Source organism: Corvus hawaiiensis, chromosome 3, assembly GCF_020740725.1.
Source record: "Corvus hawaiiensis isolate bCorHaw1 chromosome 3, bCorHaw1.pri.cur, whole genome shotgun sequence".
NCBI classification, from domain to species: domain Eukaryota; kingdom Metazoa; phylum Chordata; class Aves; order Passeriformes; family Corvidae; genus Corvus; species Corvus hawaiiensis.
This window is the reverse complement of record NC_063215.1, coordinates 83,852,832-83,870,070: the sequence shown is the minus strand read 5'-3', so window position 1 is coordinate 83,870,070 and position 17,239 is coordinate 83,852,832. Positions and strand designations below refer to the sequence as shown.

At 37.8% G+C, this 17,239-nt stretch overlaps 1 protein-coding gene across 4 annotated transcripts in view; it reads right to left on the bottom strand.

The window, feature by feature from the left end:
• The window catches only part of SMYD3 (SET and MYND domain containing 3), a 399,660-nt gene that overhangs the window by 342,473 nt on the left and 39,948 nt on the right, over nt 1–17,239 (bottom strand). For 2 of the 4 annotated variants that reach the window (XM_048299062.1, XM_048299064.1), the window contains exons 2-4: nt 11,041–11,107; nt 3,921–4,028; nt 2,772–2,829 (exon numbers count right to left, since the gene is read on the bottom strand). In XM_048299062.1, the coding sequence (XP_048155019.1) occupies nt 2,772–2,829; nt 3,921–4,028; nt 11,041–11,107 (233 nt within the window). The remainder of the gene's footprint in view (nt 1–2,771; nt 2,830–3,920; nt 4,029–11,040; nt 11,108–17,239) is intronic. The other 2 variants (XM_048299063.1, XM_048299065.1) reach the window with 1 other exon arrangement.

Below are 17,239 nucleotides of genomic sequence, written 5' to 3'. Positions count from 1 at the left end.
AAATTTTTTCAATTGTTTAAGAAACCTGGTGGGGGAGAAAAAATTCTATAAAAGGCCTATGGAAAGTTTTCTAAATAAGGCATGGGGATTTAATGATGCAACTTTGATACTTGTACAAGTAAAGTAGCAAAATATCTGCCCCATAGTACAGCAAACAAACTATTTTCTGAACACTGAGTCTTGGCAGGTAAAAACAAAGACTACTTCTGAATTACTTTAACGTACAGAGAGCCCAGAGAACTAAGGAAGGAAGGAATTGTCTTAAGATAAATGAGAACTAGCAAAAGTAATAATGCTCAGAGATACCCCTCCTACTTAATGTGAGGTATATAAAGGAATAATTCAGGGTATACAAAGGAATTTCAAGGAACTATGGAGATTGGAAAAGAACTTTATAAAGGGCTGGATGCCTCCACATGCTTTGTGGGTTTTTCATGTATCACATATTTAAGCAGATAATTATTCAGTAAGTATATAAAACTTTATATGCTTCTATTCAGTTTATATATCTCCCACACTAAAAATAAACCAACAGTATAAAGTAATGTTGAAAAGTAATTGTGTAAAGCAAACTAGGACAGCATAGTGACATTAACAATTTTGAAATAAAATATTTTGAAATCCCAAGCGGGGGAAAAAAACACCAAAACCTAAAAAAGATGAAAGGAGTATCAATTAGAATTCTGTCACATTTCTGATTAGTGTTGAAACATTATCTACTATTACAAAGAAGCTTCTTGAGAATGTTTTTGCTTCAGATTACAGCCTGAATTCTGTTCATGTGATTCCCTTCAAAGAAATCTTTTCTCCTATATATTTAGGCCTCTAATAAAAATGCATTTCTGACTTTTGTATAGATTCCACTAAGTACAGAAAAAACCAAAAACTTCATCAACACCATTCATAAAATTGTGCAGGAAATGGGGAAATTGTTATGAAATAACAGGAACTTTTGAAGCATACAGAGGCAGCAAAAAGCATCACAGCTACTACAAGTTCTCACACCAACCCAAAACACTTTTGGATTATTTTAACCCCAAAATCATAGAGACCATCTATTCACTCTATAACAAGGAAGCCAGGAAAACAACACAAGTAAAAACCTTTACATAAGATTATGCATAGACCATTTGTACTGTAGTCTGTTAAGCATCAGCTTCAGTTAATGTGCTAATGTCCTAAACACTTGGTGCTGTGGAGTTAAGAAGATTCCACAGGAATTGTTATTAAAACTCAGAGTAAATACAGATGAAACACTAAATGTGGATCTGTCATTTGCCTTCTCCTAAGCTACCTGGCTATGGACCAGTTGTTTCTGTATCATGAGAGGATGGCGATCCCATCTGTATCACAGGCCATATCACCATTTCCTTCAGAATGAGAATTTTAGCAGAAGCTTCTGGCCACTCTACAGATTTTTGTACCGTTTATCCATATGCTCAGCACCAAGCTTCTCTCCAGACAACTTATCACACTATTCCCCTTGTATTCAGTCAAGTCTAGGAAAGCTGAGATCATCTCCTGAAGGGTACTGAGGAGCCCCAGTTTGTACGGAATGATCAGTTACAAAAAAATCTTTGCCTGCACTAGAGACAACTGCTGTACAAGTGATCAGTATTTAATTTGTAAAGGGAGACTCTTCCCTCCAGTTCCTCCTGGGCCACTCTGCAATCAGCCATTGGTACAATAAATATTTTTTTTCCTTGCATCCCAGCAGTGTCATGAAGCAAAAAAGTCCATAGTCTTCATCATTTTAGCTTAATTTGAAGCATCTGTTCTCCATAAATGTTTGTTACACGATTTGAGAATATCCATTGCAGAAAATCACTACATTTTAAATAATTGAAATGTATTCCTTCTAGCTACTTTAATCTGCTGCCTTATTAAGGTCTTTGCCCTTGCAGTTTGGGAGAAGGCAGCAGAATGTCAGGGTGTTCAGAAGTAAAATTAATACTATGTATTGCATTTTTTATGTTTACGTGGGTTTCATTTCTAACTAACTACACCAATAGATCAAGTTGGTTTTTAGCCAAAACTCTCAATAATACTAAAAAACATTGAGGTAATCAAAATATTCACATTACTCTCCAGAAAATCCCTCTAAACAAGATGCAAAAATGAACCAAGGATGTATTTCTTCCTTTCTAAGTCTTCAAGATGCCACAAAACATGGAAAAAATATTTTCTATTTCAATATTTGCTCTACTGAGAGATTGTAATGAGCATCTTTTTCTACCCAAGCAGTTGAAACTTGTGAAGCCCCAAAAGTAATAACTGCACAATTTCACCTTTTTTCTCTATTGAAAAGTCATGTAGAAGAAAAATATAAACATAACCTTTTTAAATTTAACTTTTGTTCCTATTTCTGGAAGTTATTTTGAAGCTTTATGCAATAGCACATAAGTACTAAAAAAGTAAAACTTCAGCATAAAAATATATGTATTTTTGTATATGTATGTAAAAATACTGACACTGTACGTAGTATGGCAGACACTGGGTAAATTAAAAAATGAGCAGGCAAGATGTGCATTGTACAACGAGAAAATAAAAATATTAAAGCAAAACGTCAGGTGAAAGTTTTGCTTCAAGACAACAGACATGTTTTTCCTTTTATCTTTCAAATAACTGTTCTTTCCCACAGAGGCTTTTGTCTTTGATTCTGTTACTCTACAGAGCAAACCTTCAGAAGGCAAGCTGCAAGAAAATGAGATGGCCCTTTCGTAAAGCAGACCTTGGAAGTATTTCCTGAAATCTGGCTGGCAATTACTTACTCGACTGAAGATCAGAAAAAGAGTAGAGTCTCTCAGAAGGGCATACTGATTGTCTGAGCTGTAGAGAAAAACAGATAATTGACACTTACATAGCATGCTTTGTCTTGAAAACACTCTATAAGATTGATTATTCCATGTGACAAACCCATAAGACAATTAGGTAAGGCCAACAGCATCAACATAAGTCCAGGACTTTCCATAAACTACCCTAAAAACCTAAATTTTTTTGTTGCTATAACACTTTCTACTAATTTTAATTTTTTTAACACTTGGGAAGCTTACCTTTAGTAACTTTGGCCTTTCAGAGTATAATTGAAATCAGTTTATGAGGGTTTGTAGTTTCAGAGTTCATGTGACTATAATTAATGCACATTATTACTAGGTACATATTTGCCTTTTAAAAACTATCATGCACAAACTCTTCCCAACCATGTATAAAATAAATGTGAAATCATATTTTATCACCTCAGTCCACAACAAATGTCCACACTTTTATCCAACACAGACAGCATCACAGCAGGTTCAGCAAAAAAATGAGCAAATCCCTTTTGATTTACAATCCCACACATCCATAAGCTGCTTAAACTAACAGAAAATTTAGTCCATATAAAGTAATCCAACCATGGGAATATCAAACACCCGGGACTTCCAAGAGAGTTTAGAAAAATATTTTAAAAAGTAATTGAGATTAAGAGAACCCAACATGGACAGCATGGCATTATGCCCTCTAAAGAAAAGTCTAGCTACCAGTGCTTCTGTCCTTACCACTCATTCAAACAACACTGAATGAGGCTTCCATTAAGTGAATAGAAAAGCACCAATAACTTCAGGAGTATTAAAGGGAAAGCAGTGTCTCCCTGCGTTTTCCTTCCAGGCAGGAATAAGCTCAGAATGCTACCACATAGACATAAGAAAAGAAAGTCAATAAACGTGTCCCTTGAGCTTAATTATGTCCATTTTGGTATCTCTTGATCCTTTCAGCACTTCTGCAAATTAATCAGTTAACTTGTAATGTAATTTGCAGTCCAATTTTTTTCAGCATTGTCAGTCACTTCAGCCTTGTAGCTCATAATTACATTAAAAATGTAGAGTAAGAAAGCATTTCTCAGAATCTGCTGCACTGAATCAATTTAAAAGAATGTCACTTACTAGTTTAAAAACAATCCTGCCAGCAAGTCTGACAGAGTCTGGAGGAAAATTGGGCTCAATGCTCTTAAGACACCCGCATTCCTGCTTGTGGTCCAGCCAAGCTTCTTTCTATCAGGATTTTTTTAAAAGGAAGAAAAAGAAAATAAAGAGCATTTTATTTTACATAACCTGTATCCTATTTTTTTATGTACATACACACATATTTTATACATATAGTTATCTATAGCTATATATGCACACAAATATGCTCAAAGCAATGTGCACTGGTTCTCATTTGTTGTGGCATGAAGCAGCAACAGTATGCAGCTGCTTACTTCACGAGATTGGAGAGGACCAGAAAGGATGCTAACTAACATACACAAAACCCTAGGCATGTGTTCACTCAGCAATCAAGACTGCAGAGGCCTTCAGAGTCCATTCATTTCACTAAATGCAGCTGCTCTAATGCAATGGTCAAGTTTTCAGTGCTGCAAAAACTGTCCCCAAACATCCCTGAGCTGATGAGGGGTCAATGCCCACAGCTGGGAGGACTGGTGGTGATATTTTTCACAGTTCAGACCAGGAGTGGTCACTGAAACCAAAACTGAAGACAGAACCAACAATATTTTAGTTTCATATATTACCCAAACCTGCCATTTTTCTTTCATGGGCCACTTTGATTAGAATAGCAGGGAGAGACTGCCGAGGAGAGTCAGGATGACAAGATAAAGGAAAGCTGCTATACATTGAATTATGTCTCTTTTTTCCTCTACCATTCATTGCTGCCCCAAGATTAGTGCAGGAGAGGCGCAAGAATGAGTCTTCAGCTAAAGAAACATGTTGGAAGAAACAATTTCTGATCACTTTTTTTCTTGTCTTCTGTTCTACAAGCACAAAATTCTGTTTATAATATAAAAAAACTCTAAGTCCATCTCATTAATGTACTACATATTTACACATTTTATTTGCATATTCACAGTTTATGTTTGAAGCCACACAGCTGTTTCAAATAGTTTTAAAAGCAAATTAAAAGAAAAGGGCACAACAAAAATTTGCTACAATGACAAGTACTCAGAACCAAGGGCTTCTGAAGGGTGACATTTTGTCACAAATATGCAGTAAGGGAAACTCAGAAAAACAGCTCCTGTGAGGTGAGTGCCACAGAGAAAATGATTGTCTAATGTTAAGTACATGTTCAGCAATTAAAAAAAACCAGAAAATGGCAGAGCAATGTGTAAGGGCACATCAGACCTGGAGATGCTGACATGCAAGTTAGAAAGATTCCAAAGGCAATCACACGATTTATTCTTAAGCTGAATTTAAGTGAAGGAATTGTTTCAGGTAACTAGGTTTCAGCGCCAGTAGCATTTATTCTATTTAATTTAGGATTTTTTTTCCCCTGTGGCATGCACATAATAAATAAACTGAACTTTTTATTTCTTTCAGATACATGAGAGATTTGTGATTTCATTTCTTTTACCCATAACTCTGTAAGGGGAAAAAATGACACCAAGAAGGCATTAATCCAAATACAGTTACTGTCACATGCTGTCTGACAAATAAAAGTTAAGTATTTAGTGCTGAATAGAATTATCCTTGTCTAGAAAAAACAAGGTCATGCTTGTAAATGTCCAGACATCATTCTGTGTAATATAGTTCTATTGGCATTTTTATCCAACTTAAACTAAAAATGTTCCTAGGAGTAAGCCTTTATCTGTCAAATTTTTTCCTCTACATAAATGTTGCACAGAATTTTAAGCATGTTAGAGGTGATATCAAAATGATTAATAACTTACCCAACCAATAAAGCCCTAACGAGATGAAATATGCTGTACCACATAGCATCATATGCCATATTTCTTTGAGAGCATTCCCATGTGATAAGAATAGTTCAAACATGTGGCTTCCATGAAACAGCACTTTGGCCAAAACCAATGCCAAAAAGGAATCACTCTGATTCCTCTGCAGAAGGCGCTGGAATGGGGACTGCCAGTCACTTATTCCCAACTGGTTAGGGAGAGAGAGGAAAGCTCCAAATGCATTAAATAAAATTAAATTCAACAATATTTTTTCTTACTACCAATACAGCATGGATACAAATTACAGGATAATGTGAGAACAAAGATTAGTGACCCTGGAGAGATCTAATTTTAAAGTCAGTCTCTAACAATACTTATTGGCTGGGTTTATGTTAGTCCCACATTTCTTTGTGGGAGGTTTTTCTTAATTCTGTGTATCCTGGCTTTCAGTCAACGTTTTATATTCTATATCCGGCACAAGTATAAACACTGCAGTGCAGAGACATGGCCACCTGGTATGACCCTTGTCCTCCATGCCAAGGAAGGTCCTCCAATTTTGCAACTATTTCTTTTTCCCCTGTTAGAAATTAACACTGATAGAAGGAGGCAAAAAAGGCAAGTGAACAGTGCCGGGCAATACAAAACCCTCCTCCTCCAGGCTTCACTACACTTAGAAACTTGGAAAGAATATCCTTCCATTTATCTCCTCCCAAAGCATGGTATCTCATTCAATCTCAGTGTATCCCAAGTGCAAACCCTCAGGCTTTACCCAAGTGAAAATGGTCAGCACCCATATGGCTTCAGAGATGGCGCAGCACAGAGCCCTTTACTGGTGGCAGGTTGAGAGTCTGCCGGCTGCACCAGCACCACACCAGCTCCAATGACTCCCTGGAGAGCCCAGGCCCAGGATCACCTCCTGCTGGCTCAGGTCACGGGCAAAGACCCCTCACAAATGCCTGCAATATCTTGCATATTTTCAGCTGAGAGATTTTGCCAGTGCACATCCATTCTTTCACAGATGTATGCTATTGCTGTCTCCCCACAGAGCCTGAATCTACAAAAGATCCTAAACCAGTGCTGATGAAACAAAGGTTTCCCTTGTCTTCAATGCAAGATCAAAAAAAATGAATGCTTCCTACAGATGAATGTGCTAATAAAAAGCTGTTAAAGACCAGAGCTGATTAACAAAAAAAAAAAAAAAAAAAAAAAAATCAAAGCAGGTATTTTTCCATTGGAAGGTTTTGATCTGTTAAAAGCAAATAATCTGTAATTTCCGAAAGATTGTTTGAATTTTTACTGAATGTCTTTTTTTTAATTATGACATTTTATTACATTATTTCAATAATGTTTGATAATGCCACTCTTGAAATTACTCTTCCATTTTTCAGGGATTCTCATATATATCATTGTTCCCCAATCTGTGGGATGCACCATAATCAATAAACATCACAAAAGTGATTATGAGGAGCAGCAGACATGATAACTACCTTTGGAGAGACACCCAACCAACATAACATTGCTGGAAGGCAGGTAACCCATGAAATTAGGCATCAACAAGTGGGAAAGGGGCTACAACAGGGCTTCAACAGGGGAATGCCAAATAGGGTCAAAAACCAACGAGGTCTGACTGAAAGGAAAAAAAATTACAAGCAAAAAGCCTATATGGACTCGATCCTGAAATTAGAATTCAGTTGAAAAAGGTCACTCCAAAGGATCTCTTGTCATAAGTTCCAGTTCCACATTTCTAATATTTTTTAAAGTAAAGTGGTAAAAGCGCAAACAGCTTGCTTCAACTGGCCTGAAAAAGAAAAATAATGGGAATTTTTGAAATTTGGAACAACTCACTCATAATCTTCAATATAGACATTATGGAGATTTGTAAAAACTGGATATTCTGACTTGTATATAGAATTTTTTCAGGACTACTGCCTCTACATACACATTTTCCCTTAAAGGACAACTATTCTCACTTCAATTCCCAAAAAGAGAGACATTTCCAAAGACTGTTTCTTCTCTTTAATGTTAGCCTGAAGATAGCTTTTTGTACCACTTGACATTTTAAAACAAATGAAGATGTTAACAAGATATTTGCAGCTTTAAAAATAGCTCTTTTTGGTGCACTCTGAAATAGAAATCCCCTGCTGCATTTGCTTTGAAGTTTCTTTCACAAAATCCACCTTTATTCTAGTACACCTACTGAGATTAATTTTTTTTTAAGTTAGATTTTTATATTAATTCTGATTTCATTTAATGTATTTATTACAAAACTCCAGAAAAGTAACAGGTTTTAAGCCTAAGTGTTTTGAGTTGCAGGATCATACATCTAAAAATAATCAAATCATTCTGCAGCTAAGTGTAAACTGCAAATTCAACTGCATAATTTGGATTTCAAAGTTATCTGTATTTATAAAACCAAAATAGTCCTGCTTTGCCAATATTCACTTTTTTAAATGTGCAAACTGCTGTTTCAACAATACCCTGCTGTTTATTTGTTGACCAATTAGTTCAATTAGAAGTGCACATATTAACGAATTGCACTTAAGCTACAGAGGCTAAGTAGGGCACAAAGCATTTGGTTTAGCTTTCCTAACACCTGCTATAAAACCAGAGCAGCACAACAGTTTAGCTGGCTTATTAGAATAAATAGGAATCAGAGGACAGTCCTCAAGAGGAAAGACATCTGGCTGGTCTCAGTTTTATCTGGATCATCCGTTTCTAGTCATCAACCCCAATGAATTCACTGCATTGACTACAAAATAATTTTTTTTTTCTGTTATTCTCTATCGCTACCTAATATCACAGGATATTACAGACATTAATTCAATATTAATTTATTTATATTAACAGTTCAAGAAATTATGTAACTGCAAATACACAGCATGTTAAGTGCAGATTACTTTTAGCAGCAGTAGCCTGTGTCACTGAAATTCACACCTACAACTACAGATGGCTTCAAGCATGTGAACCCCAGAGCTGGAAGCACAAAGCAAAGATACTCAAGATGGCTTCAGGCTATCCCTTACGAGTCCTTGAAGAATGTTCACACAATTGTGCTTCTCAAAGAGGAAGCTCCAGTTTCTACCTCCATTGTCTCTACATCTAAATTGGAACAAGTTATTGCCTTACACCTTGCAGATTTGATCATGCAGGTCAGTGCCAGCACAGTCTCATTTCTCATTAGAGATCTGCCAACAGAAGCTTTACCAATGACTCTTCTAGAAGAGATTTGTTTCAAACTTACCTTGCAAGTACTCTGGTCTTTCATAGCCTTTACAGCCATGTTTTCCTTATGATCTCCCATAATAAATCTACCTGTGGCATTATTATTGATGCTACAGTAAGCACCTAATGCACGTTGCACACATTTGCCATTCGATGAATCAAAATGACATATCTTCCTCTTTTCCCTCTCCATGTGTTTTAATCCCCAAAAGGAGAGATTTGTGGCATCTTGAGAACACTACAGATTATTCTAAAGCAGAATTATTTACAGAAGCACATGATATGTGACAAGCTCAGCCCTGAGGAGAAACACTTGGGGGTGTTGGTTGACAAGAAGCTCAACATGACCCAGCAACATGCACTCACAGCCCAGAAAGCCAATTGTATCCTGAGCTGCATCCAAAGCAGTGTGGCCAGCAGGGCAAGGAAGGGAATTCTGCCCCTGTGCTCTGCTCTGGTGAGACCCCACCTGGAGCACTACGTCCAGCACTGGGTCCCCCAACATAAGACCATGGGGCCTGTTGGGGCGAGTCCAGAGGGGGGCACAAAGATGACCAGAGAGCTGCAGCACCTCTCCTATGGAGACAGGCTGAGAGACCTTGCAGCAGCCTTCCAGTACCTAAGGGGGGGCCTACAAAAGAGCTGGTGAGGGACTGTTTACAAGGGCATGTAGTGATAGGACAAGGGATAATGGCTTCAAACTGAGAGTACACTTGGCTTAGACATTAGGAAGAACTTCTTTACTGTGAGGGTAGTGAGGCACTAGAATAGGTTGTCCAGAGAAGCTGTGGATGCCCCATCCCTGGAAGTGTTCAATGCCAGGTCGAATGGCATGCTTTGAGCAATGCTTTGAGCAATCTGATCTAGTGGAAGGTGTCTGCCCATAGAACAAGATGATTTCTAAGGTCCCTTCCAACCCAAACCATTCTATGATGCTTTCATTCCATGATCATTGGAATGTCAAAGACTTAACTTAAAAAGTTAAATTCATTTCCATTTTATAGACTATCACTACTAGTGTATTTTTTCTAGTTTATTTTCTTCAATTTGCTCTATGTAGGAAAAGAAAAAAAAAAATTTAAAAACGCCCCCACCCCAAAAAAACAACCACTACCAACCTTCACCCTCCCACCAAAAAAAGAAATCATAATGCAAAACTATGAGGAACCATTGCAAACTTCAAGTGTTCTATAAGGCAATCTTCAAGGTTCAAACCACAGGTGCTAAGGTTCAAACCTCAGGTGCCTGCTTCTCTGCTCTGTTCAGCCCAGTCATTTATGCTTTGCATATTTGTTATACCTTACAAAGTCCTGCCAATTGCTGCACACATGCCGAAGTGACAAAACAAGTCAAATATAAAAGTTAAGATTTTAGGCCTGAACACCTTTGAGAACTATTTTGTAGGATAGAATCACAGGATAAGTCACGTTGAATGGATCTATGGAGATCTCTAGCTGCGAAGCAGGGTCAGCTCTGGGGTCAGACCCAGCTCAGAGATTTATCCAGTTGGGTCTCCAAACCCTCAAACACACAGATCACACAAACACCGTGTCCAGCCTGTTCCACCTCTTGGCTGTCAAGAGCTTTTCCTTGTATCCCACATGAGCCTCTGGTCTTTCAACCTAAGCCTGTTGTCCCTTGTCCTCCTGCCATGCACCACTTTTCTTCTTGAAAAACTCCTCAGAGATGCAGTTTTCCTTAAGGCCTCCTCTTCTCAACACACTCTTGACCCTTATTTCCTCTTAAAAAACTGGAATATAGAATTTACCATTATAAAAAGTACGCTTGAAATACAAATTCTTTTACTGCAAAATTGGCTTTGAGCTTTCAGTCTACAGACAATGAAGCTTAAGAATTATTCCTCCCCCTCTCACCAAGCACAGTCAAACACCACACATTTCAACTTCATTTTGTCTTTTGTACTAGTCAGAATCTTACATTTGTAGTTATAAAAACACTCAAATAAAACAAGGCAGCATGTTTACCCACCCTGTCCAAAAACTACAAATGAATTGCAGTATGGAGATATGACAACATGCAAAATGCATGGAGATCCTGTAAAAAAAGTATTCAAATACCTATTTTCTTAAACCCTTTATAGCTGTTATTTTTTATCTTACCTGACAAGATCTACCACAGTATTTAGCAACCTTGCACTGAGAGCACCTGTGCAGATTTTCATTCCTGCTTAGAAAAAAAAAAAAGAAAGGGTTATAAATACAGATGAAGTTTCGTATTTATCCTTCTTACCTAACTAACAATTTCCAAATATTCCAAGTCACAAAAAATATCTTAAAAACAAGAATAGTCTAAAATGCACTGTAATGCAAGAAGAAATTGTACATAGTTATGTTCAAAGCTATAGTCACAACCCTTTACTTGTGTCACTCAGCACCTCTGGAGCCACTTTGGATAAACAGGAAAGTTATCAAATCTGCTTTTGTCATGTAGCTGTAACTCTGAGGAAATTGATTTTGTAGATAACATCATAATTAGAGCTATGCAATACAGCTAGGTAATCTATTTACTATCTGAGTCTTGTCTTAAGCAAGCAAGCATGACTATCTGTCTTAAATAAGACCTTGCTGTGAACCTGTGGCTGTGACATCAAATTTTATCTTTATAACAGAGTCCAAAGTTGACATGTCAGCAAAAATTTCTATTCTAAGAAAACACTTCTGTCCAGTGGACAATGAGAACAAAACAAAAATTCATGGGGAAAGTATAAAAATCCAATGAAAACTAAAAGGAGAACTCACACCTACACATCACAAGCCAAAGGTTAAAAGCACCTCCTGACTGTAGTACTGCTTTCTGATACTGTCTTAATTTAGTTATATGACTTAAGAAAATGGCACTGAAGTTCTGTACATTTTTAGACAGTAAGTAAGCATTAAACGTGAAAGCACACACAGAGCAAATCTTGCACCCCAAATATATAAGTAAAGATATTTACTTCAGGTGAGTAGAAATGAGACAGATTTTGAGGCTTCCCTTCCCTCTCATTTTCCTGTAGAAGATACTGAACATGATACATTGTTCTGGTAACACTGCACAGTGTTCACTTTCATTTCTTAATATGCAAGGCTGCTTATGTGAGTTATGGTCATTCATTAGGCTGAGAAAACAGTATATGGTTTTTGTTGTTAAAACTGAAGGCAGGTGACTTCCATTACAGACACAACAATTATCTGGGCTCTGTGGACAGCACAACCCTCACTACTTTCCCTCAGACTTCCCCCTGGCCACCCCTATGACCACAGTGAAGCACAGGCAGCTCACTGGGGGACACTATTCCCTTGTGAGCTGCACACGGCTGAACACAGCTCACACCCAACAAACTGTCACCAGGAGTTATTCCTCCAAAGCCCCTTCTCCATCCTTCTACAAGGCAAGGAAAGAGGGGTCAGTCATGCCACTGACCCCCTCTAAAGGTAATTTTAGTAATGGTGTCTTTGTGTTGCTTTGTGTTTTACATTTAGCTGCCTCAAATCTCATTATACAGATTAATTCAGCTTTCCAATTTAATTGGGAGATAACTGTCTAAACCAGCCCATTTCAAACTGAAGGGGCAAGTTTAAATGATCAGATGAAGGGCTTTACTTTGCAAGATCCCCAGTGTCTGCACATCAGTACCAGGTGTGCTCTTTTCACTTGCACTCCCAACTGATGCGATTAAAAGATGTAATTTGTTGTCTCTGCTGTCACAAAAGAAAACTCCACTGCTGTTGTCAGCAATCTGGAGGCTGCATACCATATAGTCAGATTCCCAGACCAACTGCTTTGCAACATGACCTGTATTTCTTCTTTTACTTACACCACTCAGTTCTTCCCAAATTTTAATTTCTATGGGTGACTTGAAAAAGGTAGAACAATATCCAAAGGCCACATGCAAACCAGACAGAACCAACATGCACACAAACTTCGATCTAGAACTTCTGGATAAACATCCTAGCCCACTTATTTCAGCTGTGACATCAAAACTGAAGAGCAGCGGGGCACAACATCAGAAATACCACGGAGAATCCTCTAGCACAAACCAACTTCTCCTTTCCCTCAAGTCCTGCAAGTGATATATTTTGCTGATATATCAAAGTTCTACTATGTTTGAATTATTAAAAATAAGAGCTGATACATTATCTTAGGACTCTTTTAGGCATTTGGGGCACTTAGCTGAATTGGTCAAAGACTGAGAAGAGCATTATGAACAGATTGTTACAATCAAGTAAAAATATTTTCATTTGTACTGCATAAAAATCCCTATTTTGTCACACAATATTTTGTAGGTATTCATGCTAACTACCAGGAGGAAAAAACAATTTATAAACATTTCAGATATAAGTACCTGTTCTCCTACAGCATTCTTTATATTCCTATCTGAAAAGCCAGTCCTGGAGACAGAAAATACTAGCAACTGTTGGATTTCTATAAACAGAATCTAAAATCTTATACATGCACAATAGGTTTTTGATTTTAAGGCGCAATGCCTGAGGATGACTCAGAGTTAGAAACAAGTGTGAAATCTTCATTTTCCCAGCTGGGGAGACCTGCTTCATCTTCAAGGTTGAGCAAAGACACAACCTTAACCACATTCTGACAGAGGAAGATATTTAGGTTAGAAGCTCATGTCAGAGTAACCTACAACAACAAAAGAAAGCCAAGCAGGTAGAACTTTGGTTTGCTCTTCAGCTCCCCATAGGCACAGCCACAGCCCTCGAGATGGTCACTAAGGACCTTTTGGCCTCTCTTTCTCTAGATACCTCCTTTGTATTCAGTATTCTACACTCTTGCCAGCAGCCTCTATGAAAATTCTCTTTATTGTTACACAGTATTAGTTGAATGTCTAAGCGCTCACCCTACTACAGAACAACTGAGCAAAAACATTTTGAAGGCAGACTTTGTTTGTTCTACATGTTATTTATTAAAACACAACAATGAACTCAGAGTTTGATAATGGAGCACGTGCAATTTTAGTCCCAAACACACTGAAGTACCACATAGTCCCAGCAGCAACAGGTAAGGCGCCGATTTCCAAAGCAGAGTAATTAAAACTTTTTGGAACCTGAATTTAAATGAATGAATACCCACAACAATCGGAGGAGTTTTTCCTACAGTTTTCACATTCTTCCACAAGAAGGCTAGATCCAATAACCCTAACACACTGCAAGCATACCTTGCCTTGGTAGACCTCTTGGTAATTTTCCAAGAGACGCCAGGACTTACTGGAATCATTAGTGTCAAGTCACCGACACATATTCAATCTTTCTTTTGTAACACAACTAGTAGAGGTGTCTCCATAAAGCATCAAACTCCCTCAGCATCCCAGGAAGTTTCGATACTTTACAGGGCTATTTCCTTTGTATCCTTTGTCCCTAAGGGTTAACACTGCAGTAACAAACTCATACACACACATAAATCTAAGGATCACCACTCAAAATTGGAATTTTTGTCAAACTGACACTATCAGTCAGGTTATTTGAATAAGGTGACTCCTTCCTGGTGCCATTTAATGAATGAATTATCCATTCATCTTTGATGTTTCTTTGAATGACAAATAGATGTGGAATGCCTGTCAGAGAGCTGAATAGTAAAGCTGCTAATTAAGTCATTGCTTTCTCTTCCAATCCTTCTTCGCCCTCCTGGACTAAAAAAATTCCTTTCTATTTATAGCATCTCTGGATCTTGCTACATGGCATACTAAGTGTAACACAGCATTATCTAAAACACTAACTCTTAAATCCTTTATATTCAGATTCATGTATTCATATACAGAGGACTTGTGTGTTTTAGAACATTTTAAGAAGGCAATTTCCCTGGTTTATTTCTGTCCTTCTCAATATTTTATTGATGTCATAGGTTTTATTAAAGGAATTTTAAAGTCACTGTGAGATACTCCCATGCATTTCTTATTACCTGTAAACTTTACCTGGAGATAGTATCAAGTTCCTTACAAGGTACCTACTGCATTTCACCTAATGTGACTAATTTCATGGATGAGAAAATGCACAAAATTTGATCTAATGGGTTCAGTAATACTTTAATCTCTAAAAAAGTCTCTGCTGCAACAAAAAAGGAAATATGCAGTAATTAAAAATAAATTCTTAATTTTCCAACACAGTGTAAACAAGATTTTGCAAATGACCACAACACCTTAAAAACAAGCACAAGTGAGCATCTTAGCCTGTACAAAAACAACAACAAAAATCGAAACCAAAACCCACATGAGTAAAGTAAGCAGGGGTTGTCAGTTGACCTCTAGCATGGTATTACAGTCAGGTTAAGAATCTTTCCTCCAAGGAATTTGGTTATTGCTAAATCTTTTCATCGTTATAGTCTACAAACACCATTCATAGAACTAGCTCTCCCAATGTATACTGAGAAGGCAAAAAAAAAACCTCAAATGTAGAGGTTGGCAGAGGAATTTCCAAGAGATTGATATGGACAGAAAACAAAAGAAAACCTATGAGACAGGGAAAAAACTAGTAAGACAGCTCAACTGGAATTGCTCCAGTGGGCACACCCTCCCCAGCAAATTTTGTTTTGTTTTGTTTTTTAATATGTTTAAAATCTTAAGAAGCAGGTGAAGAGATTGACAAGGGTTTGCCTGGACTATCAGGTCCTATCAGAGCCACACCTGCACTCTCATAACTTAAAAAATACGTGTCCTTTTAAAAACAACACATAATACTTCTGCTTGCCAGGAAATGGCCTAATACAATTTCAAATACCACAACAAAAGTCAACCAAATACAATTAGACTACTTAATTTATAATGGAAATGCATCTACACTTCTCTGCTGATTGCAGGCACTTGACTTTCAGCCCTACTCACAAGGTAAGTGTCATATATAACAGAACACTTGATTACCAGACTGTGTACAACATGCCTTTCTATGTAGTTTATTCACACCTCTGCTTCTGCCACATCTTGCAGGAAAACAGGACTATCTCACACAAATCTCCTACTGCATTTTTGTTGTTGATATTATTTTTCAGCTAATAATCCTGCCCTGTATACATGAATGAAAAGAGCAGCTCTTTCCAATGCATGTCAAGTTGAACTAATTTCCTGAACAAATTCTTAGACCTTTGCGATTCAGTCAAACCTGTCAAGTGCATAAAGTCTGCTTGGATTTTCTCAAGTGTGTGCATTTCAGACTTGTCACAAAGTGAAAGCAATCAATACCTACAATAAGCAAGCAAGTCATTCATCATTTTAACTAATATGCCTCTGTCTCCTAATAATAAAAATAAAGTTGTGAATAGCAAACAGTCATCTTATATTTGGGAGATTTGAGAGCACAGGGGTTATGTTAAATGCAATTATAGCTTTCTCTCCATACCTCCCTCCCAATAATGAGGCGTAGCAACACAGTTGGTTCCCAGCTGTTACCCCACTGCTGACTCACGTGGGCACCAGGCACTGTGGGGAAGATGGCTCTGGAGACAAGGATGAACAGTGCTGAGGGCCAGGCAGCACAATGCTGGGGCATACGCACCTGCAACATCCCAAATCCAAGCCCTTGGCAAGCAACAGCTCTGCAGCCAGCGAGCCATGCCCACAGCAGGGGTTCCCAGCCCCTCTGATGCCCTGGGTGCCAACTTGGGACAGCTTGGCAGGCTCATGGCTTCCCCTTCTCCTTTGCCAAGACCCTGGATCTGCTCTGTGTTCTCCAATGAGCTGGTAGAGGAGAAGACATCTTCCAGAACCCCGATGGGCCTCATCTGAACTAAGGCTGCCAGGCTTTTCTGTCCTAAGGTTATTCTGTACCCAGCTCTCAGGTCCCACACTGGATCTGGGCAAACAGGAGTACACCAGGTAAGAAGCCTTTGAATTCCATGTGAAAAAAATCTCACATATTCTCCACTTGCATGCTTCATTTTGTTAAGTACATGAATCAATATTTTTTAACCTAAGAGCAGCACTGGGAAGTAGCTTTCTGGCAGGTAGAATTAGAGTTAAAAGATAGCAACTACAGCTAACCATCAATGATCGGTCACTTACTCAAGTGAGAACTAAGACCTTTTATATAAGTAAAGCACACCTACTTTATTTCCACATAAAATTATCATCCACTTCATATCTGAACATTCTACAGAAGTGATATGGCATTGTCCAGATTAAAAAAAAAAAAAAAAAAAGAACAACAAAAAGAGAGAATACATGAACAAAGCACCTACTCTATGATGAAAGGTTAGTTAAGACAATTTGCACTCTAAAGGACACCACTTACTAGCAGAAAGAAAAATCTGGCACTCAGGATGATTCCCCATAACTTAAATCTTGACTTCTGAAGTCATACTTGTAACCCCAAATGC